This window comes from Anabrus simplex, chromosome 1, assembly GCF_040414725.1.
Source record: "Anabrus simplex isolate iqAnaSimp1 chromosome 1, ASM4041472v1, whole genome shotgun sequence".
NCBI lineage: Eukaryota > Metazoa > Arthropoda > Insecta > Orthoptera > Tettigoniidae > Anabrus > Anabrus simplex.
In genome coordinates, this window is record NC_090265.1 from 1,577,517,487 (window position 1) to 1,577,543,679 (window position 26,193).

The 26,193-nt window shown below is 39.0% G+C and overlaps 1 protein-coding gene across 2 annotated transcripts in view; it reads left to right on the top strand.

Moving 5' to 3' along the window:
• Positions 1-26,193, top strand: part of hep (hemipterous) — a 390,680-nt gene that overhangs the window by 43,652 nt on the left and 320,835 nt on the right. For both annotated transcript variants that reach the window (XM_067138172.2, XM_067138174.2), the window contains exon 3: positions 2,664-2,777. In XM_067138172.2, the coding sequence (XP_066994273.1) occupies positions 2,664-2,777 (114 nt within the window). The remainder of the gene's footprint in view (positions 1-2,663; positions 2,778-26,193) is intronic.

Consider the following 26,193-nt stretch of genomic DNA (forward strand, 5'->3'; position numbering starts at 1 on the left):
TATTTTTTTTATAAATCCAGAACTCTGTTCATGCGGCTGCTGGTCACAATATGTGAAGAGTGTTTCCCGTGCTCGCATATAAACATGCACACGCCTTGCTGAGGCACTCAGTCTTGGCTTGGCAGCTGTTGAGAATGGAACTCCCATTGGATGTTACAGCCAAGTGTGAAGTGCGCGCAGTTCTTCGGTTTTTGAACGCAAAAAGTACTGAACCGATTTAAATCCATCGCCAGTTGATGGAAGTGTATGGTGAGTTGTGCATGGATGTCAAAAATGTTCATAAGTGGTGTAGAGAGTTTGCAGCCGGTCGGGCTGAAATTCATGACGAAGGAACAAAGGAGCGAGAGACCGTCATGCGTGAAGATCGGCGGATCAACCTGGGTGATCTCTGTACTTTGGTTCCTGAGGTTTCCTCACAACTTCCTGAACAGCATGGCGGTGAGCTGGTATGACATGATTGATTCCCATAGGGAACCTGAATTATTTGTCCCGAATGAGTAAATTTATAATACCAATATGAATGGTCCATTATTGGACATTATTAATTTTCCAGCTAACTCATTCCTGTTGCCAGCGTTTTGCCCCAGTGTGCTAAAGTTGGGTTCATCAGTTGGTTAATAGCACACCCACCAAGACGCATGGCTAGGGCATACTGTGGAGGCCACTGTGTAGGCTACTTGAAGCTACCGGCAGTACCAAAGCACTATGAGAGACTTTGTCTCATTACCAAGAATGGATGCCTGCCTGGCCATCAGATGACATAGATGTTGATTCCCATGGGGAACCTGAAATATTTGTCCCAGATGAGTAAATTTATAATACCAGTATAAATGGTCCGTTATTGGACATTAAATTTTCCAGCTAACTCATTCCTGTTGCCAGCGTTTCACCCCAGTGTGTTAAGTTGGGCTCATCGGTTGGTAAATAGCACACCCGCCAAGACACATGGCTAGTGCATACCGTGGAGGCCACTGTGTAAGCTACTTGAAGCTACCGGCAGTGCCAATGCACTATGAGAGACTTCATTACCAAAAATTGATCATCTGATGGCCAGGCATGTCGTTATTGTTTAAAGAGGAGGACTGGGAAAGAAGAACCATGGCCATAATGACAGCCCTAGTATTTACCTGGTGTAAAAATAGGGAAACTACAAACTCCAAAATGCAAGCTACAACTATATGGCCTGTACAACACATTTGGTTACACATTACTTTTGTTTCATCTTCCCTTTGTCGAAGCTATTTACAAATAGACTACACTCACCATAACAATGCTATAATTAAAGCTACACTTCCCCATACAGTGACGTGTCGCTTTAGTGTCGATAATATTATGAGATTTAATTTCCACCAAAAATGATATTCTTACCTGTGGGCAAGTTATGCTCATACTGAGCCATATTTGGGTCATGTGTAGCTAGATGGTCTGTAGGAAGACAAACAGCTGACTGGCGTTCTGCGTGCGAACTGACGAATTTCATTGGTTGCGACAAGCAAAGAGTTGCATGAAAGATACTTCTATCTCCATTTTTTAACCAATATTGAAACTTCAAACGATGTCTAGTTAAACACTAGCTGAACATTTTTTATGCAATGGAAGATCGTGATTGATTTAGACGTTTTCTAAGGCTTAACAATAGTCATTGTTTCTGCAGTCAGCCCTTAACATTTAACATGTTGTTAAAATCCTAATCAGTGGAGGCCGGCCTTAAGACAGGCAATAGTTAACTAACATTTGGCACACACTCACCGGCAAATTGCATTCATTGCGACAAGCAAAGTGTATTGTGGAATATTCTCCTATTTTTCTCTTTAACCAGTATTGAAACTTAAATGATGTCTTACTAAACACTGGCTGAATATTGTTTATGCATTACTTAAACATTGTTTAGGTAGACATTGTCTGAGGCTTAACACTAGTCAGCATTTCTGCAATCAGCCCTTATGGAGAGCATTTTCAATATTTTTTTAAAATCCAGATGGTATACTTCAGTTATTTGCATAATAAATCAGGTTTTACGAATTCAGTTTGCTAAAATATGGTAGTTTGAATACCTAGGATGTCATGTAGTGGTGAGAAATAGGATATGAAAAATGTTACACTATTCACTGTTTCCAAAAAATGCGGACACTAAAAATACGATTTGGTCTTGTGTTTTTAGAAAAGAAATTGTTTGATATAGAATAGTTCATTTTGGTGTATGTTTGTTCCTTTTTTTCCTGAAGTACGTTACTTGCGTTCATGGGTTTGGTAATTTCCAGGATTGAAATATTATGGTCACTTAGGTGACTACCTTACCAGTATGTTAAACACAGCATGATTGTTACTAGGGATATTTGTAAAGATGTGGGGAATTAAACTTGAGAATCTTGATGTAATTTCTTTGGCAGGCTGATAAAGGTGAATTTCAGCCAGTCAGCTGAGATGTTTCTTATGTTATTGAACAGTTTCAAAAGGAAAGTTACTTCCCCTTAATATTATAATCACCACCCCTTTTATACAACAGAAATAAAATGCATAATCTCTATGATAATGTTATGGACAAGTTTCGGTGTATCTGGAGTGCAGAACTGGGTTGTGTTTGTATACATTTTCTTCTGTCCATTCTTCATGTTGCCAAAAATCTAATATACAATGACAGTACTTTCTGTTTCATGTTTTAGAAATACCAGACTGATATAAAAGACTTGGAACACCTAGGTGAGCTAGGTAATGGCACCTGTGGTCATGTTGTCAAGATGCTGCATAAGCCAAGTCAGACTGTTATAGCTGTAAAGGTGAGTTATTTCAGATTTGTGTAAATACACAGTAGCGATTGATGGAAATGATGCAAAGGAAAACAATACATTGTTAACATAGTTAATTCACTTTCAGAGATTATGCTTGCTGTATATTCCATTTGTAAGATAGAATGAGAATCTCCAGTGTAAATTTTTGTTTAATGTTTAACAGGAAATTTGTATTTTGTCAGATCAAATAACGTGATATAAGATCACTATCAACGCTTCATATATATCGTTCAGTCCTTTATATTTGAAATTAGAATCTGAATTTTGGATACATGCAGCTTAAAGGCAGAAATGAAAAAAGAAAATAAACGTTTGTTCTCATTTTGTTTACTAACCAAACGAAGCCCTATGGCGCAACAGCCCCGAAAGACAATGGCCTTCCAAGCGACCGCTGCTCAACCTGAAGGCCTGCAGATTACGAGGTGTTGTGTGGTCAGCACAATGGATCCTCTCAGCCGTTATGTGCTTGCTCACTAATTTAAATGAAACAGAATTACAATATTCATGAAATAAAATAATCATTGGACTATATAGTCTCACTTAGTACTTACCTGATTACTTACACATATAATTGTTGTTGGGCGCCAGCTACCAATAAATATAACGATAATAGAATGGGAATCTTGAATATCTGTAGGGTGTAGGGTAATAAGCTTACTTTGACAGCATAACATATAGGTTCTGGGAAAAGGACATTGTCGTTTGGTTTCCCAACTAAAGTTTGAGGTTATCTGATCTACCATTGAAATAAAACAATTGTATTTGATACTAAACAAAATATATTCTTTAAATTTATAATTTAAATGGCGAGATTTGCTACGATAATTTAGATGATAATATAAAACTCTGAAATTACAACTGAAAGAAACTCTAGGCATTAAATTTGAAATCCTCTTGACCGTACATTTAAAAGTTGTATAAGAAATTTTTCCCTCACTGTTTCACTTAACAGTACCTTGAACGCTTTGAGTGTTATTACGACGTATTCCTTTCAATTGCTATCTCAAACCTAATTTGGTGAAGTATCCTTTTAGTTTCAGAGAGACGAGATATAGCATGACTTGAAAATATAATCACACTTGATAATCAAGTTTACAATTACTTCACTGATAACTGTTAGTCTGCATTACGACAACTCAATACAGCTTATAATTCTTATATTTTGTCATCTCCTTATAACTTAAACTTAGACAGCTCAATAATTGGCTGACACAAGAATTGCAGGTTATAAATTTCTTAATCTTCTTGTTAGCCTGGTTGGCCATTACATTGCAGGTTATAAATGTCATTTTTTGTCCATATTGAAGATCTACTTGTGATACAAATTCTTATAATTTTATTAAATACCACCTATTCAATACATAATAAGCTAAAGAGGACTTACATCCTTATTAAGTTATTAACATGTACCGCTCACAAAAGGAGCGAAACATGTACCATGTACCATAAGGATGTAAGTACTCATTAGCTTATTATGTATTGAATAGGTGGTATTTAATAAAATAATAAGAATTCGTGTCACTGACACAATAACTCAACCGAACAGATACACGAAACACACTCCGAACATATAATCATTTGGTCACTGACGACTACGTATTCATATCACTGCTCTATCTCCAGCTGACTGACTGACCAACTGTGGCCTCACTCTCTGTACAACTATCCATCGACCAAGACTCCTTCCAATTGACAACACCACTTCATTGTTCAAGGCTGTCCATCCAACTGACTAGCTGCTATAGGATACTGCTCTTTATATAGACACTAGTTGTCACATGGTATAACACCCATGTCATCTTTAAAACAGGACATGACATCACTCCCACCCCCAGCTCCAAAGTGTCACTGATTGTGTTGAAATAGCCTCAGGCAGAGTAGGAACTGCGTAAATTATCTCATATTTCTAAATGCATATAATGACAGAGCCATGACTCGACAGTTACTGTAACATAACGTAGCCACAAAGACACACACGAAATGCTGCCAGTTGGTACAGTTACTTTTATTTACATATACACAAATTAATACACACACAACCTTAATCACCGTATCACAAGACAAAAACACTTCACTTGTAGGATATCAACGAAACCGCCATCTTTAAACAGTTGAAATCACCGTATCACAAAACAAAAACACTTCACTTGTAGGATATCACCGAAGCCGCCATCTTTAAAGAGTTGATAACTGACACCAAATACCGCAGAGGTTACACTTTGCAACACAGCTAAAACAGATGACTACTGATCAATTCAACATGGAGACTGCTTGGCTCGACATGTCAGCCATGTGCTAACTCTCTTCCAACAACTGTCACTCCCTTCATTGTCAAGATCGTCTCATTATATACATGCTGGCCAGTCTTCCAGAAAGATACATTACAAAAAATACTACCTTCTTGAATATTCCAGTGTGTCCAATATGTAGAGTACAATGTACAATGTATAGAATATTCTCAAATGTTCTAGTGCCTTATTACCATTCTGAAAGTTACAGTGTGTTAACCAATTACAGATTACAATTTATATATACAGATAAGAATATATAATAATAGTAATATACAGGTATTTACATTATCTGAACTCATATGAATATCGATGTATATCACTTGTTTCATGAAATAACCTCACAAACAGCGCGATTATATCGTCCGTACATATAACTTAACTACGTAAAAAAAACTAAATCGATGTAACACTTCCCAGCTACACATACAATAATAGCCTAATAATCGTAAAATAATAATAATTATTATTATTATTTGAGCTCAATATCTGCATTTGTTACCCATGGGTGAGAAAATATTGTTTTCAAGTTATACCTGATATTGCACTTGCGTCTGTATCGCCCCTATAACTGGAAACAATTTCCACACTTTGTCACATCCTCTTGGTCCACACCATTTAACCACACACAGATTACCTCAGTCACACAGCTCTCCTGTTGGCACTGTCAAAGTCCACAGTTCACAGCCTGGCGAATGCATCGGGGACCACCACCTTCCCATGGTGGGTCCACTGGGTCCGGTCGACGGTGTCTCTTCGTTCCTGGTGATGGTGATCCACAGGTTCTTGCGTGGCATTCGAAGCTCCGTGTCTGTAAAAGACTTCTATGCTCGTCTTGTGAGGGAAGCCATAGAGATAGAGCTGCGCCCAAATACATCAACAGGGAAGACGGCTTCAAGTTATCAAATACATGGAGACCTGTACTGCAGAAATACATGCATAACACCACCATGGCACAGCGGGACGCACTCAAACTGTCGACAGAAGACAGTGAATCAGTAACTTAACCACCACAGCACAGCGCCACGATCCTTGAGTCCAGTTAGTGGGGAGAGCCGTGTATACTACGGACATGTCTTCCACGTTCCTTCGGAGAATTTCTTTGTTCACTGTTGGAGGCAAAACTTCACATGCCCTGATGAAGGCCAATGCAATTTGGCTGAAAGCTTGGCTTTATTATTAAACATACATACATACATACATACATACATACATACATTATCATTATAGACTGTTATGCCTTTCAGCGTTCAGTCTGCAAGCCTCTGTGAATTTACTAAACGTCGCCACAATCCTCGATTTGCAACTAGTATTGTGGCCTCATTTAGTTCTATACCTCTTATCTTTAAATCGTTAGAAACCGAGTCTAACCATCGTCGTCTTGGTCTACCTCTACTTCTCTTACCCTCCATAGCAGAGTCCATTATTCTCCTAGGTAACCTATCCTCCTCCATTCGCCTCACATGACCCCACCACCGAAGCCGGTTTATGCGTACAGCTTCATCCATAGAGTTCATTCCTAAATTAGCCTTTATCTCCTCATTCCGAGTACCCTCCTGCCATTGTTCCCACCTGTTTGTACCAGCAATCATTCTTGCTACTTTCATGTCTGTTACTTCCAACTTATGAATAAGATATCCTGAGTCCACCCAGCTTTCGCTCCCGTAAAGCAAAGTTGGTCTGAAAACAGACCGATGTAAAGATAGTTTCGTCTGGGAGCTCACTTCCTTCTTACAGAATACTGTTGATCGCAGCTGCGAGCTCACTGCATTAGCTTTACGACACCTTGATTCAATCTCACTTACTATATTACCATCCTGGGAGAACACACATCCTAAATACTTGAAATTATCGACCTGTTCTAGCTTTGTATCACCAATCTGACATTCAATTCTGTTGAATTTCTTACCTGCTGACATCAATTTAGTCTTCGAGAGGTTAATTTTCATACCATATTCATTGCACCTATTTTCAAGTTCCATGATATTAGACTGTAGGCTTTCGGCACAATCTGCCCTGAAGACCAAGTCGTCAGCATAGGCCAGACTGCTTACTACATTTCCACCTAACTGAATCCCTCCCTGCCATTTTATACCTTCAAGCAGATGATCCATGTAAACTATAAACAGCAAAGGTGAAAGATTACAGCCTTGTCTAACCCCTGCAAGTACCCTGAACCAAGAACTCATTCGACCATCAATTCTCACTGTAGCCCAATTGTCAACATAAATGCCTTTGATTGCTTTTAATAATCTGCCTTTAATTCCATAGTCCCCCAGTATGGCGAACATCTTTTCCCTCGGTACCCTGTCATATGCTTTCTCTAGATCTACGAAACATAAACACAACTGCCTATTCCTCTCGTAGCATTTTTCAGTTACCTGGTGCATACTGAAAATCTGATCCTGACAGCCTCTCTGTGGTCTGAAACCACACTGGTTTTCATCCAACTTCCTCTCAACGACTGATCGCACCCTCCCTTCCAAGATGCCAGTGAATACTTTGCCTGGTATACTAATCAGTGAGATACCTCGATAGTTGTTGCAATCCTTTCTGTTCCCTTGCTTATAGATAGGTGCAGTTACTGCTTTTGCCCAATCTGAAGGTACCTTACCAACACTCCATGCTAATTTTACTACTCTATGAAGCCATTTCATCCCTGCCTTCCCACTATACTTCACTATTTCAGGTCTAATTTCATCTATTCCTGCTGCCTTATGACAATGGAGTTTATTTACCATCCTTTCCACTTCCTTAAGCATAATTTCACCAACATCATTTTCCTCCTCCCCATGAGCTTGGCTGTTTGCAACACCACCATGATGATTTCCTTTTACATTGAGAAGATGTTCAAAATATTCCCTCCACCTGTCCAGTGATTCCCTGGGATCTATTATGTGTTCACCTGAATTACTCAAAACACTGTTCGTTTCCTTTTTCCCTCCCTTCCTAAGATTCTTTATTACTGTCCTGAAAGGTTTCCCTGCTGCTTGACCTATCCTTTCCAGGTTATTACCAAAATCTTCCCATGACTTCTTTTTGGATTCAACAACTATTTGTTTTGCTCTGTTTCTTTCATCTACATACAACTCCCTGTCTGCCTCGGCCCTTGTTTGGAGCCATTTCTGATAAGCCTTCTTTTTACGTTTACAAGCTGCTCTCACTTCCTCATTCCACCAAGATGTTCGCCTTTTCCCATCTTTACACACAATTGTTCCTAGGCATTCCCTTGCTGTTTCTACTACAGTGTCCCTGTATGCCACCCATTCACTTTCTATATCCTGAACCTGCTTACTGTCTACTGTTCGAAACTTCTCACCGATCATATCCATGTACTTCTGATTTCCTCGTCCTGGAGATTTTCTACCCTTATTCGTTTGCAGACAGATTTCACTTTCTCTGCCTTAGGCCTAGAGATACTTAGTTCACTACAGATCAGATAGTGGTCTGTATCATCTAAAAATCCCCGGAAAACTCGTTCATTCCTAACAGATTTCCTGAATTCAAAGTCTGTTAAGATATAGTCTATTATGGATCTGGTACCCCTAGCCTCCCATGTTTAGCGGTGAATAGCCTTATGCTTGAAGAATGTATTTGTAACAGCTAAACCCATACTAGCACAGAAGTCCAGGAAACGCTTCCCATTCCAATTAGCTTCCATATCTTCCCCACATTTACCAATCACCCTTTCGTATCCTTCAGTTCAATTGCCAACTCTCGCATTGAAATCGCCCATTAGCACTATTCTATCCTTGCTGTTGACCCTGACCATGATGTCACTCAATGCTTCATAAAACTTGTCAACTTCATCCTCATCTGCACCCTCACATGGTGAATACACGGACACAATTCTAGTCCTAATTCCTCCAACTGACAAATCTACCCACATCATTCGCTTATTTACGTGCCTAACAGAAACTGTGTTCCATGCCATGGTATTCCTGATAAAGAGCCCTACCCCAGACTCTGCTCTTCCCTTTCTAACACCCGTCAAGTACACTTTATAATCTCCTATCTCTTCCTCGTTATCTCCTCTTACCCGAATATCACTTTAATCCAGTTCATTTATTTCTTTATGTTAAATAAATATTTCTGTTGCACTCCTGTGTTGGGTGTCACCCGGCCGAGGAATATATGAAATTTACTGCCTTAATATGTCACTTTGGTTATTTCTTATGCTGCTTTCTTGTAATGAAGAGCTTGAGTTACATCTATGCGCAGTATAAATCAATTGCTTTTAGCCATTCTATAGTTTTACATTTCATCATCTTGTCACAAGTGATTTGTTGAAATGTTGAACTGAGGTAACAAGTGATTGTGTACAGATGAGATTAGCGATTTACTGAATGAATTGAGTGGTAGTGAGGAGTCTCATGTTAATGCTTTTAGTGAGATTACAAGTTTACCTTCTAATTCAAGTGACTCAAACAGTGCAAGTGACAATGATGGTGATCGTAGATCTGATAATAATGGAAGAGCTGATGCGGTTCCGGGCAACTAGTAGCCAGTTGGAACATGTATAAATTTCACAATGCTTATTTGGCATTGTTCATTTTCGATGCACAGGGTAAAGTGTGTAAATTCGAAAGTTGGAGAAGCCTCTTGAATTTTTTCAGTTATTTTCTTCTAATGTATACTTGAAGAAATCATGTCTGTGAGAAGATCTCTAAAAATCGCACCTCTCCGACAATATTCATTGTGGAACACTTGGACTAAAGTTACCTAGACAGAAATGAAGCCATTTCTCAGTGTCATATTGAATGTGGATTTGAATCCAAAATGATCAATTGAGGACTGCTGTGTGCAGTAATAAAGTGAAAGGGGGCAGAAAAAAACTGTTTTCTTTTATAAAACTTGTTCTAGGAACCCAGGACTTCATCTAGGGGACTGTTGAAAAATATCACACCCTATATGCCAAATACTCCCCACATTTAAGAATTTATAATTTTATTAATTATGGTGTATTTATGACTGAAATATACTATTTTGTCAAAATAAACTTGGAGCTGGCATAGAACGAGGTGTGTTATTGCTTAAAGTCCAAAGGGTTAATGGAACCTTCATGAATATTATTTTAACTTTTGATATTAACCGATCAAGGTCTGGAAAATTCTGCCATATTTCCTCAGCAACCCTTTGCAGCTTACGAGCAAGACACGTTAAATGGACCCTATTTGGACAGAGTACCTTAAGTCTGGAGTTGATGTCTGGCTGGCTTCCTCGCTATGGTAATGGAGTAGACTATACAGCCATTGACTCAATGCCAAATATTAGGTGGTGTAAAATAACCTGACATCGTATAAGAGTCAGCGGCTTCAGGTGGATGGAGGGTGATGAGCCCTCAGTAGAGGAAATACTACTGGAACTCGTCATGTTGCAGGGCTGCAGCAACGATCATTGGCAAGGCTCATGACTAGATGGTGACAGGCATGGCTGGGATGTCCTTAATGGCTGCTATATTGCACCACGGAAAGTAGCGAGACACTACTGTGGTATATCATGTCCAGGAAAAACCTATTGTGCTGATCAACGATACAAATATTACCTTGCCAAATGATCCGCTTGACGGTTGATGCTGTAGTTCAGGGACTGCGTGTGTGAAGTGGACTACTGGTTGTGGAAGAATAGGGGATCAGGTTCTCTACAGAAAATTTGCGACTGGAACAAAATTAAAATCTAGAAAACTGAAGGTGTGCACTTGGAATACCTATGGATTAAATCAAACAGGAAAACTTAACATGGTAAACAGTCATATAAAGATTATTACTATGGCAGGAATTTCCGAGACCCACTGGAGAAACAGAGGTCATTTCACATCCATGGACATCAACCTTGTCATCTGGTATAGTAATGAATATCAGTCTATCAATGGTGTAGTTATAATAATAATAATAGTTTATAATTTAATATTAATTTATAATTTTTAATTTATAATTATTCTTCTTCTTCTTGTTTTCGAATGGGTCTACTATGGACCACGTTAAGCATCATTAATTTTACGGTTCTTCCTCTTTCGATCGGCCCAGTACGTCTTCATCCTTTCGGAGTGGGCTTCTTTACGTTCTCGTGACCAGTTGTTGCCAGTCCGTTTTTTGCTACTTTGATCTTGGAATCCCTTAATTTTGTTGATGATTTTTCTGTATTCCTTTCTGTTGTATACTATCTGCTGTGATATATTATTTTCCTCCATATCCTCCTTGACCCCTTTAAGCCAGCTAGTTTGTGTCTTCCTGTTCTCCATGTATTCCAGAATTCGCTTGGCTGTTCTCTCTGGTGGCATTCTTTTGACGTGTCCGTAGAAGCAGAGTCTTCTTGAAGGATGTTGTGATTTTTTCGGTCCTTTTGTATAGTTCCTATTTGGTCGCAGTCTAAATTCTTGGCCCACTTTCCTGGGCCCTAGTATCTTCCTCAAGATCTTCCTTTCTGTCTTTTCAATGTTTTCTAGTAAGCCCTTCCTGTTCATTGGAATACATTCGATCGCATATAGACTTTCTGGTTTGATGACAGTGTTGTAATGTCTGATTTTTGCAGTGAATGAAACTGATTTTTTATTGTAGACATTTCGACATAACTGGTATGCTGCTTCCATCTTTCTTGCCCTTTCCTGTAATGCTATTCCTGGTAGTCCTGTTGGGGTTATCCATTCCTCCAGATATTTAAACTTCTGTACTCTTTTAATTGTTCCATATTTGGTGACAATATTTTGTGTCGGATCCTTTTTGTCCTGAATCATTAGTTCCGTCTTTTTGAAGGATATCTGAAGTCCCGTCTTTACAGCAGTCTCTTGAAGTGTTTCAATTTGTACCTTGGCTGTTTCAGAGTCTTCTGCCAGTATTGCCATATCATCTGCGAATGCTAGACAGTCAATTTTGACTCCAGATCTTCCCAGTGATGTTCCATTTTCCACCCCTAATTCCGTCAGTCTCTTCCTCCACTCTCTGACCACTTTTTCAAGTATAACATTAAACAGGAGTGGTGACATCCCGTCCCCTTGTCGGACACCTGTTTCGATCTTGAATGGTTTTGACAACATACCCATAAACTTAACCTGTGATGTAGTGTCAGTGATGGTTTCTTTGATTAAATTTCTAGTTTTTTTATCTATCCCAAACTCTTGTAACGTCTCTTATCAAGGTTGTTCTGTCGACTGAATCATAGGCTTTCTTAAAATCCACAAATACAATCACTAGATTTTTGGCTGTGATTGCACGTAGTTGTATTATGGAGATTAGGTTGAAAATTTGCTCGCTGCATGATTATTATTATTATTATTATTATTATTATTATTATTATTATTATTATTATTATTATTATTATTATTATTATTATTTAAGTCCATGACAGGTGCAGTCTTAGGCTATGGAACCATGACAGAATAGTTTCCGTTAAACTTCAAGATAAACCTTCAGGATAAATGTAATTCAATTATATGCCCCAACATTATCTTCCACTGAAGAGGCAGATAACTTCTATGTGGAGCTAACAGGAACCGTAGAAAAAATTGCCAATCAGAGAGGTGCTTAAAATACTGGGACATTTATAATGCCAAAATTTAGAGCCACCATGGGCGATGACCATTTAAAAAATGTGGGTGGTAAACATGATTTAGGAACTAGAAATTCATGAGGAGAAATGCTTGCAGAGCTTTTTGTGTAGAGAACAAGTTTCATATTCCTAACACACATTTTCCAAAACTATCTTGACCATCTCTTCACTTCCCCTTTAGGGACACCAAGACATTGACATTGGTGTTGGGGGGTTTGTGCACTTGTTGACTCCATGGGCTATGACTGCTTATGGTTACCCATGCTAGATTGGCCTCGGAGTAGGACCAGACTAACAAGGTATCCCCTCAGTTGCCTGAAAGGTGTCTGTGCTCTTTTTTTCCTTCATTTCTATCTCCTTTCCTAACTTCATTAAATTTCACTTCTTTGACTGTTCAGCCAGCCTCTCTGCCTCTGGTAGAATATTAATTTTCTGAATGTGTTCACGTATGTGGAGGTTTCATCCTCCCCCAGTCACAAGTTTCGGGTTGTGGCAAGGTGACACATGCTGATACTTCCAAGCGGGTCACCTCCAGATACCAGGCATCCTCTGGAGTATGCAGCATTATCTCGGCATCGCTGCAGTCTCAAATTGCATGAACTCCAAGACTTGATCGCTCAATTATCGCCTCCCTTCATCTTTCTTGGAGACGTGAACACATGTAACACCCTCTGGGATTCTTTGTGTGCTCAACACAGGGGAACCTACTCACTTTAGTAGCGCGTATGGCACATTCTCCCACCATAATGTCATCTTGTGCATCCGTGCGCTAGTTCCCCTGTTGTGGTGTCAAGTACATAATGACCTTTTCCGATATTTCTCATGCTCTTGAATCAAAGGCAATGTGAAGTACCGAAGCTCTGGTTACTTGGATGGGCAAATTGGCCATAGTTTACAGAACACAGTGATTGCCGAAGAAGTACTGGGGTCTGTTGACGACCTAGTTTCTTTCATTACCAGTGGTATTCTGGCTGCTGCGGAGGGGGCAATACCTTCTTCGTTTGGGATCCCTTCCCAGAAACAAGTCCTATGGTGGACTGATGAAATTGCAACAGCCATATGTGATTGCAGACGGGCTTTTAAGCATTATAGTCAGAGTTCTACGATGGCCAACCATATTGCATTCAAGTACCTCCGCGCTGAAGCCTGTATCTTAATTCTAGAGAGTAAGAAAGCTACTTGGTAAAAGTATGTGCAATACTCCGTCATCACGAATGTGCACCATACTCCACCATATTGTCGGTGTACAGAACACTCCTTCTGTCCCCAGAATCTCCATTAATGTAGATATAGTTGCAATTCCTTCATTCATTGAAGATCACATCGCATCACATTCTGACGATACATCTGGCACTGGGAGATACAGTCCTGTGTTTCTGCGTATCAAGCACAATGCAAGGCTCATCACCTGTCATTTGCCTCTAGTGCTTTGCATTCTTATAACATGCCTTTTATGGAGTGGGAATTGCGGAGTGCACTCTTGCTATGCAGGGACACAGCTCCTGGACCGTACAAAATCCACAATCAAATGCTCAAACATTTGACCGATTTCTCAAGGATATCCTCACCCTATTCAACAGAATATGAAGTGAGGAAATGTTTCCATCTCAATTGTAATATCAATTCCCAAACCAGCTAATGATCCAAAGCTTGTGGATAGTTACAGCCCAATATGCCTTATGAATGGCATTTGTAAGTTATTTGAGAGGAGGGTGAACCGGCGGCTTTTGTGGGCAATGGAAAGGAAGGTCTTTTGACTAACTACTAGTGCGGTTTTGCTCTCATTGTCCTGTCACCTGCTGGGCTGAGTGGCTCAGATGGTTGAGGCGCTGGCCTTCTGAACCCAAAGTGGCAGGTTTGATCCTGGCTCAGTCTGGTGGTGTTTGAAGGTGCTCATATATGTCAGCCTCGTGTCGGTAGATTTGCTGGCACGTAAAAGAAATCCTGTGGGACTAAATTCAGACACCTTGGCGTCTCCGAAAACCATAAAACTAGTTAGTGGGACATAAAGCAAATAACATTATTAGTTCTGTCACTGATCATCTAGTTGGACTGGAGAGCGCCATTCAGGACGCCTTTCTCCAGAAGGAACACCTAGTTGCCGTGTTTTTTTGACCTGGAAAAAGCTTACATTACCTGGTGGTGTGGGATTATCTCCACACTACACTCGTGGAGATTTCAGGGTAATTTACGTAGGTTTATTGAGAACTTCATATCTGTCTGGCTGTTTTGAGTCCGAGTAATGAATGCCTTTTCTCAGTATTATGTTCAAGAAAATGGGTTACCACAGGGATCTGTACTGAGTGTCACGTTGTTTGCATTTGCCATCAATGGCATAGTTGCTGCTGCTGGGACATCAGTCATTCCATCGTTGTACATAGATGATTTAGTTCTACATTTCAACTCCAGAAGGATTTCTTTTGCTAGTGACAGTTACAGCTGGCTATTAACCAAGTCAACAGATGGGCCCAGCAACATGTTTTTTTATTCTCAGCAGCGAAACCTTCAGTTGTCCAGTTCAGTCAACATTGGATCGTGCATCTTGAACCTTAGCTCCACTTTCAAAACACTGTCTTATCAGTAGTAAGGGTTTCTGGGTTTCAATTTTGAAAAGAGACTAACGTGGCAGCCCCACATCTATCCGCTGAAGGTAGCCTGCTGGAAGAGATGCTTCAGTTTATCAGCGGCACTTCGTTTGCGGCTGCCCGTGCGATTCTGCTACGTTTTTCCACGGCTACAGTCCTTTCCCATGTTGACTATGGTAGTGCGGCTTATGGTGCGGCATCAAGATCTACGCTGTTCACCGTAGTCGAGTTAGCCTGGCTACCGGAGCTTTCCTTACTAGCCCCATTCTCAGTCTGCTTGCCGAATTCTGAGTTCCACCTTTGTGAATAAGGCAGCAGCAGATACGCACGCTGCCAGATTTTGTGAAATGTCGCATTATCCAGGCTAGTACCGGATACCACTAGGGGTACCAAAACTGGCCGAATGTCACATGGCCGGTTGTGATTCAAATTGATATGTGTCTTGAATTAGACGTGGCTATTGGCGTTTGTACTGAGCTGACCCGTAGCGAAGTACATCCATTGCTAGTTCCACAGCTGGATATACTGTTAGATCTACTCCATGGATCCAAGGTGAACGTGGGCGCCTCTGTTCTTCGGAGGTATTTCCAGCTTTGTTGACCAGTATTCGGCTGCATGGCATGTCTCCTGTAGTGGAGTACCTCTGTTTAAAATAAAATGCCTGGTTATGTGTTAGCTTCTTCTTCTTCTTCTTCTGGATAATGAAGTGTTATCGTCTAGCAGTGTGCGGTGATATGATAAGATGTTCAGTTTAATTGGACTCTTATATAGGGAAACAACCTTTTCTAAATTAAAAACTATATAATGGCCATTTATATGCATCCTCACTGATGATCCCTTTTAGAATATGGTTCATTTCCTAAATATCCTAACATTAAACTGCATAGAACATAAACTAAGGAACAGAAAACATTAGACAAAACACTATCCAATCTTAGATCAGGAAAAAAGTAGAAAAAACCAATTTTGAAGAACAAACCCCAACAACACTGAATCCAGTCAAACTTTTCACCCTCCTATCAAAAATTTAACCAAAGTAATTTTAAAAGATAAAGAATTAAGTTTTTTAATAAGGCCCAAAACATAATTGCTTAATTCTTATTTAAAAAAACGGTATATTACAACTATTGCTGAAATTGAACAGGTTATATTGCACATACCAAAAGGTAAGCAAAATGAAATAAGGTATGATGTCAGAAAGAAACTCCCAGTTCAAAAACCAGAAATCCAACCCAATTAGAAAACTAAAACAAAAAATTAAAGACAACAAAATTATAATTACCACAGCAGATAAAGGAAATGTCTCAGTCATTATGCATAAAATATATTATACAGGAAAAGCAGTCATTCTTTTCAGACAGTTCTTTCATTAAAGTTTCAAGAAATAACAAGACCCCACCAACACCATCGAAAGATCCTCAGACAATTATTAAAAAACAACGAAGTTCAATCTCAGTGGTATTGAAATCTCTAAGTTGATCAACATGAATCCTAGATTACGAGTAGCTAGAGCTAAAATACATAAAGCTGACATTCCTGAAAGACCAATAATTAACTTCAGGAACAGCCCTATTAACAATAATTCAAAATTCATGCACAGTTTTCTACAAAAAATACTGTACCTTACAAAGTAGGACATCAGTAAAAAACAATAGAATTTTGCAATGCCAAAAAAAACATGAAACTTAAACCTTTGTACACTTTAAATTCTTTTAATGTCAGCAATATGTATTCTGAAATCCCAGTAAAAGCAGCACTCCATTTAATCAGGGAAAACTTAATGCAGAAGAGTAAACTAAGCAAGCAAGAAATAGTGAAATTCATGACCATCCTTGACTTCACTCTTAATAAAACTACTTTTCTTTTAACACCATATCAGCAAAAAGGAGTCCCAATGCGAGCGCTAGCATCTAGAATTTTTACAGAAATTTCCATGGACTACTTAGAAAAATATAAAATATTACGTGATACTCAAGGGATAGTGCTTTGGGTGAACGACGTGGGATATGTATGTATATTGGTGATAATAGACAATCGGATTAACAATAACACTGACATGTTCAAACAAATAAATAACTTAGATCCATACATAAAATATACATTGGAAACTGAAAATAACAAGAAACTTCATTTTGAGACCTAACAATAGAAAGGAAAAGTGAAAATTTATCTTACACAACATTCAGGAAACTAACCCAAACCCCCAACACAATACAAAACAATTCACCCTACTCAGAAACAAAACAAACAAAAAAGTTCATTTTAATAATAATAATAATAATAATGTTATTTGCTTTACGCCCCACTAACTACTTTTTTACGTTTTTCGGAGGTGCCAAAGTGCCGGAATTTTGTCCCGCAGGAGTTCTTTTACGTGCCAGTAAATGTACCGACACCGGCTGACGTATTTGAGCCCCTTCAAATACCACTGGACTGAACCAGGATCAAACCTGCCAATGGGGTCAGAAGGCCAATTTGCAATCAGTAATCGATATACAAAAATTACATTGACAAATTAACAAATAAAATTAAAAGCAAACTTCAAACATGCTTAAGAAAACAAGTAAAAACAAAAAGAACTTTGCCACTTTCACTTTTAACCATGGAAACATTACTTTAAGATGTTACAATGCATTTTTTACATATAAACAAACATTTTATCCGTGTTCAGCATACTTTTAAGAATCTCAAATTGTTTCAGTGCATTTTGATATCTCGCATGTGAGATGAAACGTGTTCTAAAATAGACCTCAAGCTAAGTGTTAGTTCTGTGTACTTGTAGAATAATTATCAAAAGTATTGAAAGGTATAAATTATCTCAAAATCAAAGTAAGTATAGACCATCATAATGAAATTTGTAAACTGTTAACTAAAAAAGACATTGAATCATAAAACGGTGAATACAGTGAAATTTCCTTGAAATCATTTAAGAAAACACTAGGCAAATAATTGATAGGGAATCTGTCACCTTGGCAATAGCCCTAAATACTGATTGTTGATGATTGTGTGTACAGATATTTTTTCGTCTAATTCTATATACCGTACTTACATGAATAATCCCGCCGCCGAATAATCCCCGCACCCTAATTTTGGGAAGGACCTTCTTGAAAAATGAAATTAACTGAAATCCCTTCCATCAAAAGAGTAACATAGGCATAAACAATCATTTCATATCACTTCTTGAGTTCCACATGGTATTTACGCAAATATGAACATGAGTGATTCTTGTCTGGCGCATCTACGTTGTAGGGGTGGGTATCCCCCGCATCATTAGGCTGGTGTGAGGGAGAGCTAAGTTCAGGCAGGGACCCAGTCTCATGGGATATAATGTGGAACCCATGTCTAGGGTTACGGGTGAAGACCTTAACAACATCTTAGGCTGAGAAGGAGACCTTCAGAATGGCGAAGATGATGGATGAGGCAACCCATCCTCTCTGGGGAACATCAGAAGAGGAAACCACTGCCTTGTGGGGAAGAGGGATCGTCAAAGGCTAAGAGAGTAAACCCCGAAAGAAAATCCTCAGATGCTTAGGCTTAGCAGGTCAGCAGAAATTTGTACTTTCTTTCAACTATACTACAAGCCTTGGATGGAAGTTTAAAAGTGGAAATGGAATAGACAAGTATCTGGCTACAGTTGCACAGTATGATAGTAATGCTGATGTTCGTGCAAGTGTTAAATCAGAGAACAAAATCCAATTTGGAACAATAAATATTTTAACAGTGAATGGGAAGGAAAATGAATTGATTGACCTAATGGAGAGACGAAAACTGGACATCCTGGGATTAAGTGAAGTAAAATGGGAAGGGAAAGGAATGAACTAAGAAAAGGGTACACTTTGTACAGGATGGGTAATAGTAAAGAGAAAAGAAATGGAGTGGGATTAGTAGTGAATTAGAATGTTGAACCAATAGCTGAAGTTGAGTATGTAAATGAAAGAATTATAATAATGCACATACATATAAACAAGAACTACTGAAGATAGTACAGGTGTATGCTCCACAGACAGGATGTAGCATGGAAGAAAAAGAAGAGTTCCTCAATGAACTGGAAACACATATCGTTGGAGATGAGTTCATGATAATGGAAGATCTGAATGCTCATGTGGGAACTGATAGAATGAGATATGAGAATGTTCTGGGCCCACATGGGTATGGCGATAGAAATGAAGATGGAGAGAAACTGTTGGACTTTTGTATCAGAAATAACCTGACAGTAAACATGTGGTTTATGAAGAGGAATAGCCATAAGATCAGCGGATATAGTTGGGATGGACAGTATGGAAAACTCATCGATTTTATAATAAACCTAGAATGGGGAAGATATGTCATGAATACAAAGTTAATCCCCTGTGAAAGTATGGGGGGTGATCATAGATTATTAATTGTGGAATTAAAACAAGAAGAAACCAAAGATCAGATTTGGGAATTGGAGGAAGAGGATAAAAGAATGGCATTCCTAGATTATATAAAAGAGGAAGTTGCCTAACACGGAAATACAAAGTGGAGAAGAAGAGTGGGACAATTTGTCGGACTTTTGTGGAAGCAGCAATTGAAGTATGCGGAAAAACAAAAGCAAAGGTTAAGGGAAAGGACACGCGGTGGTGGATAGACAAAATAAAAAGGAAATTTAAAAAAAGGAACAAGGTGAGGAAAGAAATGGATAAGGAAAAGCAAAAAATGTATCGGAGGGATAAGAATAAGATAGAAAGATTACATTTGGAATACAAAAGATTGAAACTAAAAGTAAAGGGGAACGTCAAGGAAGAAAAGGAGAAATGTTGGGGAAGGTTTACCAGCAAAATTGAGCAAGATAGTCGAGGAAATCGGGAACTATTATACAGAGTAATAAAATCGAAAAGAATAAATAAATAAAAAATCAAAGCATTAGAAAGAGAAGATGGATCGATAGTACATGATGAAAAGGGCCTTCAGAAGGTAATGGCAAAGTATTTTGAAAAACTAATGAGGATGACTGCTCGGAGGAAGGAGGAGATGAGAAAATAGAGAAAAAGAAGAGAACCCGATAACATGGCTGGAACTTGAAAGGGCAGTGAAAGCAATGGCCAAAGGTAAAGCCAAGTGGAAAAGACAAATTCAATGCTGATATTAAGGCAGCAGGAAGTATTGGACTACAGTGGCTATACCGAGCCCTCAGTGCCATATGGAAGGATGAAAGGATACCTGAAGATTGGCAACAAGGAAGCATTGTACCATTGTTCAAAAAAGGAAATAGGAAGAAATGTGACAATTATCGAGGTATGACCCTATTATCACATGGGCTAAAAATAATGGAGAAAGACAAAACACTGAGGGATATAATAGATATGCAGTTAGAGGAAGAACAATATGGCTTTAGACCAAATAGATCAACAATAGACTTGATATTTACAGTGAGTACGATAATGGAAAAACATCTGGAAAGGAACAAGAAAATCATCTTCGTATCTTTGGATTTGGAGAAAGCTTATGATTCAGTTAAGAGAAAACATGTACAGGAATGCCTACTGAAAAGCAATGTACCAAAATCATTAATTAACAAGATAAAAATGTTGTATGATGAGAGTAAAAGCAGTGTAGGAGTGGTGACTGAAATATTTTATACAAAAAAAGATCTCAAGCAGGGAAGTGCACTGTCGCCATTATTGTTTATTATATTGATGGATGAAATCATAAAACATGTAAAACAGAGTATTAATAGTGATGAAGTGAATGCTTTGGTATTTGCAGATGATGTGGTGATTTGGGGAAAGGGAGAAAAGGAAGTACAAAGAACACTGGTTGTTTAGAATAAAAATCTGAAGGAGTTTGGAATGGTATTTAGTAAAAGGAAAATTGTAGTCATGCACTGTGGAAATGAGAAAAAGAGGAGCAAAGTGAACATAGACAGAGAATGGTTAGAGAATGTAGAACAAGTCAGAGAGCTTTTATGGGATGACAAAGTACCCAAGAGAACGAAATTAATATTATATAAACACTGTTTCATACCAATTGTAACATAGAACTAGAAACGCTGGCAACTAATTAGAGACAAGATAGTAAGATCCAAGCAGTGGAAATGAAATTTTTAAGAACAGTGGTTAAAAAGACAAGAAGAGATAGAATTCAAAATATTAAAATCAGAGAAGAGCTAAATATCGAACTATTAGTACAGAACATACAGAAAGCAAGACTGCGATTGTTCGGACATGTTAAAAGAATGGGAAAGGTTCGGGTAGCAAGAAGGGAATTATAAAGAGAAGTTAAGGGAAAGAGAACAGTTGGAAGACAGAGAGGAAAGTGGATGGATCAGATTTGGAAGGACATTAGAGAAGCTGGATTGGATGTGGCGGAAGTAATGGAGCAGGAAAAGTGGAAGGACAGAAAGTAGTGGAGGAGGCTTGTTAACCACACCCGGGAAACCAGAGTGGAACATTGATGATGATGATAATGATGATGAACGTGACAGATATAACTACTTTGCTTGAATATATTTGAGATGATAAAAATACATTAGCACTGCTATAAAATATATTTGCCATGAAAATTAGCAAGTAGGCCTTCTTACGTGACAGATATTTCATTAATCTAAACTTGCATTAGGCTTGATTTGCTGTAGATCGGAACTTTCTTTGTCTCTTGCATCACTAGAATCCTCTCCTAAATTACAAATTTGTCACTTTCCACATCTAAAACACTTCTCACATGCTGTCTCTTTTTACTCGGATAGTTACACGACCAGTGATGGATCATTCTTTTCTTGCAGTGTAAACACTGAAACAGACACACCTGCGAACTGCTTTGTTAGTTTTGTGATATAGTAAAACCTTGTTAATTCAAAGTCTTAGGGATGCAGAAATGTGACTTTGAATTACACGATTTCGAATTAACTGCCAACTTGTAATTCAGAAATGCCAACTGTTGCCGTGTGACACAATATTCTAAGGCCAGTTACTGCAAGCAGTTAACATTGATTCACAGTTTGAACCTTTCGAATGCTATTGAAAAGACTATTTCCGGAATGTATCCAACAAGTCGCATTTTCAGTATTCAAATAATGCCATTGGATAACTCGTTAGCAAATATACCCTCATGTAATGAAAGGATACAAATAATATTCAATGACGAAGGCAAATTATGCTGGCTCCCCTGTAAAAGTGCCTTATTTTTTGGATTACTGTAATGTTTGGATTTTTAGATGCCTTGTACTTGCACGGAAACATAATGGCTTATTGAACTTTCCTATGACAAGGGAAGGAAGTCTTTCGCATCTGGCTGCATTGCAACCCAGTACAGTGACCTGAATCTCCTTTAAAACGATAAGTTCGTTGATCTCTGCATTAAAAAAATGCATTTTAATCGGCATTGGCAATATTGTTTGGTGCGTACGAATTGATTATAATTATGAGCCATGCTTTTTTGCCAACTGTTGGCATCGCCAGTGTTCGCGGAATCTGTTTCTCCGCATACTGCCTGTTACGTGATGGTGTGGCGTTCCTTAAAACGCTGAATACAAACAAATTATGATTTCACTCTAACCTAGCAACTAAACACACTGTAGACACACCAAAGCGTGTGAAAGTGCGGAAAGCTACCTCTGCACATTCCGGAAGACTCATTCTATCGTGACGCCAAGAAAATTTGAATTTAAATTTGTAAAATACTACTTAAAAATGTAAAGACAGTTTTGAATTAAATAATTTTTTTCGGTTTAAATATGACACATGGGGGTAGTTTCCTTCCATCTATGGTTACACAAAGCATAATTGTACACCCAGTATAGAAAATTTTGTGAACCAGGAGCGTCGCCAACCTTGACGGAAATAAAACCCGCACTGCTGTTTTGTGCCTCAATTTTTTAAAAAAAATATGTGGCGATTATTCTCGTAAATACCATATTTATTTAATGGCGCTGTCACTGTAGCGGGAAGGCTTTGCAACATCAGAACTTGATGCAAAGAGGTGGCTAGAGGAGAAACCTGAATCTGAAAGCTGGATAACGTATAGGAAAGCAGTTCATACAATGTAGACCAGATGGCAGCAGCAAGCATTGAATGCTGTTGTGCTGTTGCTGCTGTTTTTCAGTACACACTGCACAGATATAATAGGAATGGTGACTTGATTATGTTGTGAATCGGATCGCTATTGATTCGGTGATGTGAACGGGATCAAATGAATCAATTCAGTAAAATTGATTGAATATCCCATCACTAATTAACATGGCTCTGCTGAACAAAATCAATAATGTTGTTTATAGAGAATGGTAACGTTGATGGAGCATTCAATTTGCTTGAAAATGCTCTCTTGATATCAGAGTGTAAAAGACTACCAAAGGCAAACCTTGGTTTGACAAAGAATGCTGAACTCTCAGAACACTGGAATTACTACACAGATGGAGAGCACTTAAATCAGAGGGAGCATTGGAAGAATACTCGCAAGAGAGGAGGAGTTTTAGAAATTTTCTAAGAGAGAAACGACTTATGTATGTTCGGGAAGGGAGTTCAGGACTATCTGGCGGCAGAAATGACACCCTGTAAGATCTTAGAATACAGGAGAACCAAAGTCACCTCCCACCCATGGAAATACGGGAAGAACGCTTTTTCAAGATATTCCTAAGAACAGAAATGGGCAAAGAACAGACTGCCCACAACCCAGGACACAATCCCACAAATCTCAGTTGATGTATGGTGCACCTTCCAGGAGTGTAAACAGCACAAACCCTCAGGACCTGGCAATCTAAGCTCATAGGGTGGAGGAAAATGATGTCGGTTACGCTTGAGGAAGCGGAAAGGATGGTAAATAAACTCCATTCTCATAAAGCAGCAGGAATAGATGAAATTAGACCTGAAATGGTGAAGTGTAGTGGGAAGGCAGGGATGAAATGGCTTCAGAGAATAATAAGATTAGCATAGAGTGTTGGTAAGGTACCTTCAGGTTGGACAACAGCAGTATTTGCACCTATTTATAAGCAAGGGAACAGGAAGGATTGCACAACTATCGAGGTATCTCACTGATTAGTATGCCAGGCAAAGTATTCACTGGCATCTGGGAAGGGAGGGTGCGATCAGACGTTGAGTGGAAGTTGTATAATAATCAGTATGGTTTCAGACCACAGAGGGGCTGTCAGGATCAGATTTCCAGTATACGGCAGGTAATTTAAAAAATGCTACGAGATGAATAGGCAGATGTGTTTATGTTTCGTAGATCTAGAGAAAGCGTATGACACGGTACCGAGGGAAAAGATGTTCGCCATACTGGGGGACTATGGAATTAAAGGTAGATTATTAAAATCAATCAAAGGCATTTATGTTGACAATTGGGCCTCAGTGAGATTTGGTGGTAGAATGAGTTCTTGGTTTAGGGTACTTACAGGGGTTAGACAGGGCTGTAATCTTTCACCTTTTCTGTTTGTAGTTTTCATAGATCATCTGCTGAAAGGTATAAAATGGCAGGGAGGGATTCAGTTAGGTGGAAATGTAGTAAGCAGTCTGGCCTATGCTGACGACTTGGTCTTAATGGCATATTGTGCCGAAAGCCTGCAGTCTAATATCTTGCAACTAGAAAATAGTTGCAATGAGTATGGTATGAAAATTAGCCTATCGAAGACTAAATTGATGTCAGTAGGTAAGAAATTCAACGGAATTGAATGTCAGATTAATGATACAAGACTAGAACAGGTAGATAATTTCAAGTATTTAGGTTGTGTGTTCTCCCAGGGTGGTAATATAGTAAGTGAGATTGAATCAAGGTGTAGTAAAGCCAATGCAGTGAGCTCGCAGTTGCGGTCAGCAGTATTCTGTAAGGAGGAAGTCAGCTCCCGGACCAAACTATCTTTACATCTTTTATATTCAGATAGCACCTTAATGCAGTCGGTAAGATATGGATCTGTCTTTCCCCTGCAGACATGAAGAGAGTGGAGGCATTTAAAGCTGCATACTTACAACTAACCCTTTGTCTATCAAGAACAGTATTGATCTGACTTGTGTTTCGAATGATTCGCATCAGCTTCTTTATCAGGGAGCTAACACCGATTACTGGCCTAGAAAATACAGCAGCATATGAATTTTGCATTGGGGAAAAGTGTCCGGCTTCATGGCTAAATGGTTAGCATGCTGGCCTTTGGTCACAGGAGTCCCGGGTTTGATTCCCAGCGGGGTCGGGAATTTTAACCTTAATTGGTTAATTTCTTTGACGTGGGGGCTGGGTGTATGTGTCGTCTTCATCATAATTTTATCCACATCACGACGCGCAGGTCGCCTACGGGAGTCAATTCAAGAGACCTGCATCTGGTGAGCCGAACTTGTCCTCGGCCACTCGCGGCACCAAAAGCCATATGCCATTTCATTTCATTGGAGAAAGGGACCAGCGAGCAGGTGACTCAGCCACTCCTCACCCTGTGGACTGGATGATTTCAGAATGTAACTCTTAGAATGCACTGATTTACTAAAACAATCCCAAGTTCTGTTCTAATGGTCACATTAAGATGAAACATTGAAATCCTACTTACCAGAGGGTCTAGTAGTTCTGTGATGTATGATACCTCTCGAAGCACTCTACTTTATGAAGAGGTATCTTACAGAATGAGCAGATATAGCAGGTTTCCTTTGTCATCTTGTGTGCACTGCAGACTTTGCAGGGCTTTGAAGGATATTTCTTGTTTCCTGACCCCTACTATAGCTTCCACTTTATGTTTCTTCACATCCCTTGATAGTCTTCGAGGATGGGTCCTGTTTCGGTGTTCGGGATGTGGGTATTTTCCTGGGATCTTCTTGCTCTTCTCCAACTTCATCCTCTTGAACATCTGGCTGCTGTGTTGATGCCCTGTATCTGGCTGTCTCCAGCAATAATGACTTACACATTTGATATTCTTTCCAGGGTTCTGGGTTCTGTAGACTATGAATGCATTGAAGTGGGCACAATTGATCAACCAGAGAACTTTTTTTCTTGCTCCACTTGTTGCTTTTTCTCAGTATTGTATAGCGTACCATTACGTTACAGTCGAGGCGATCC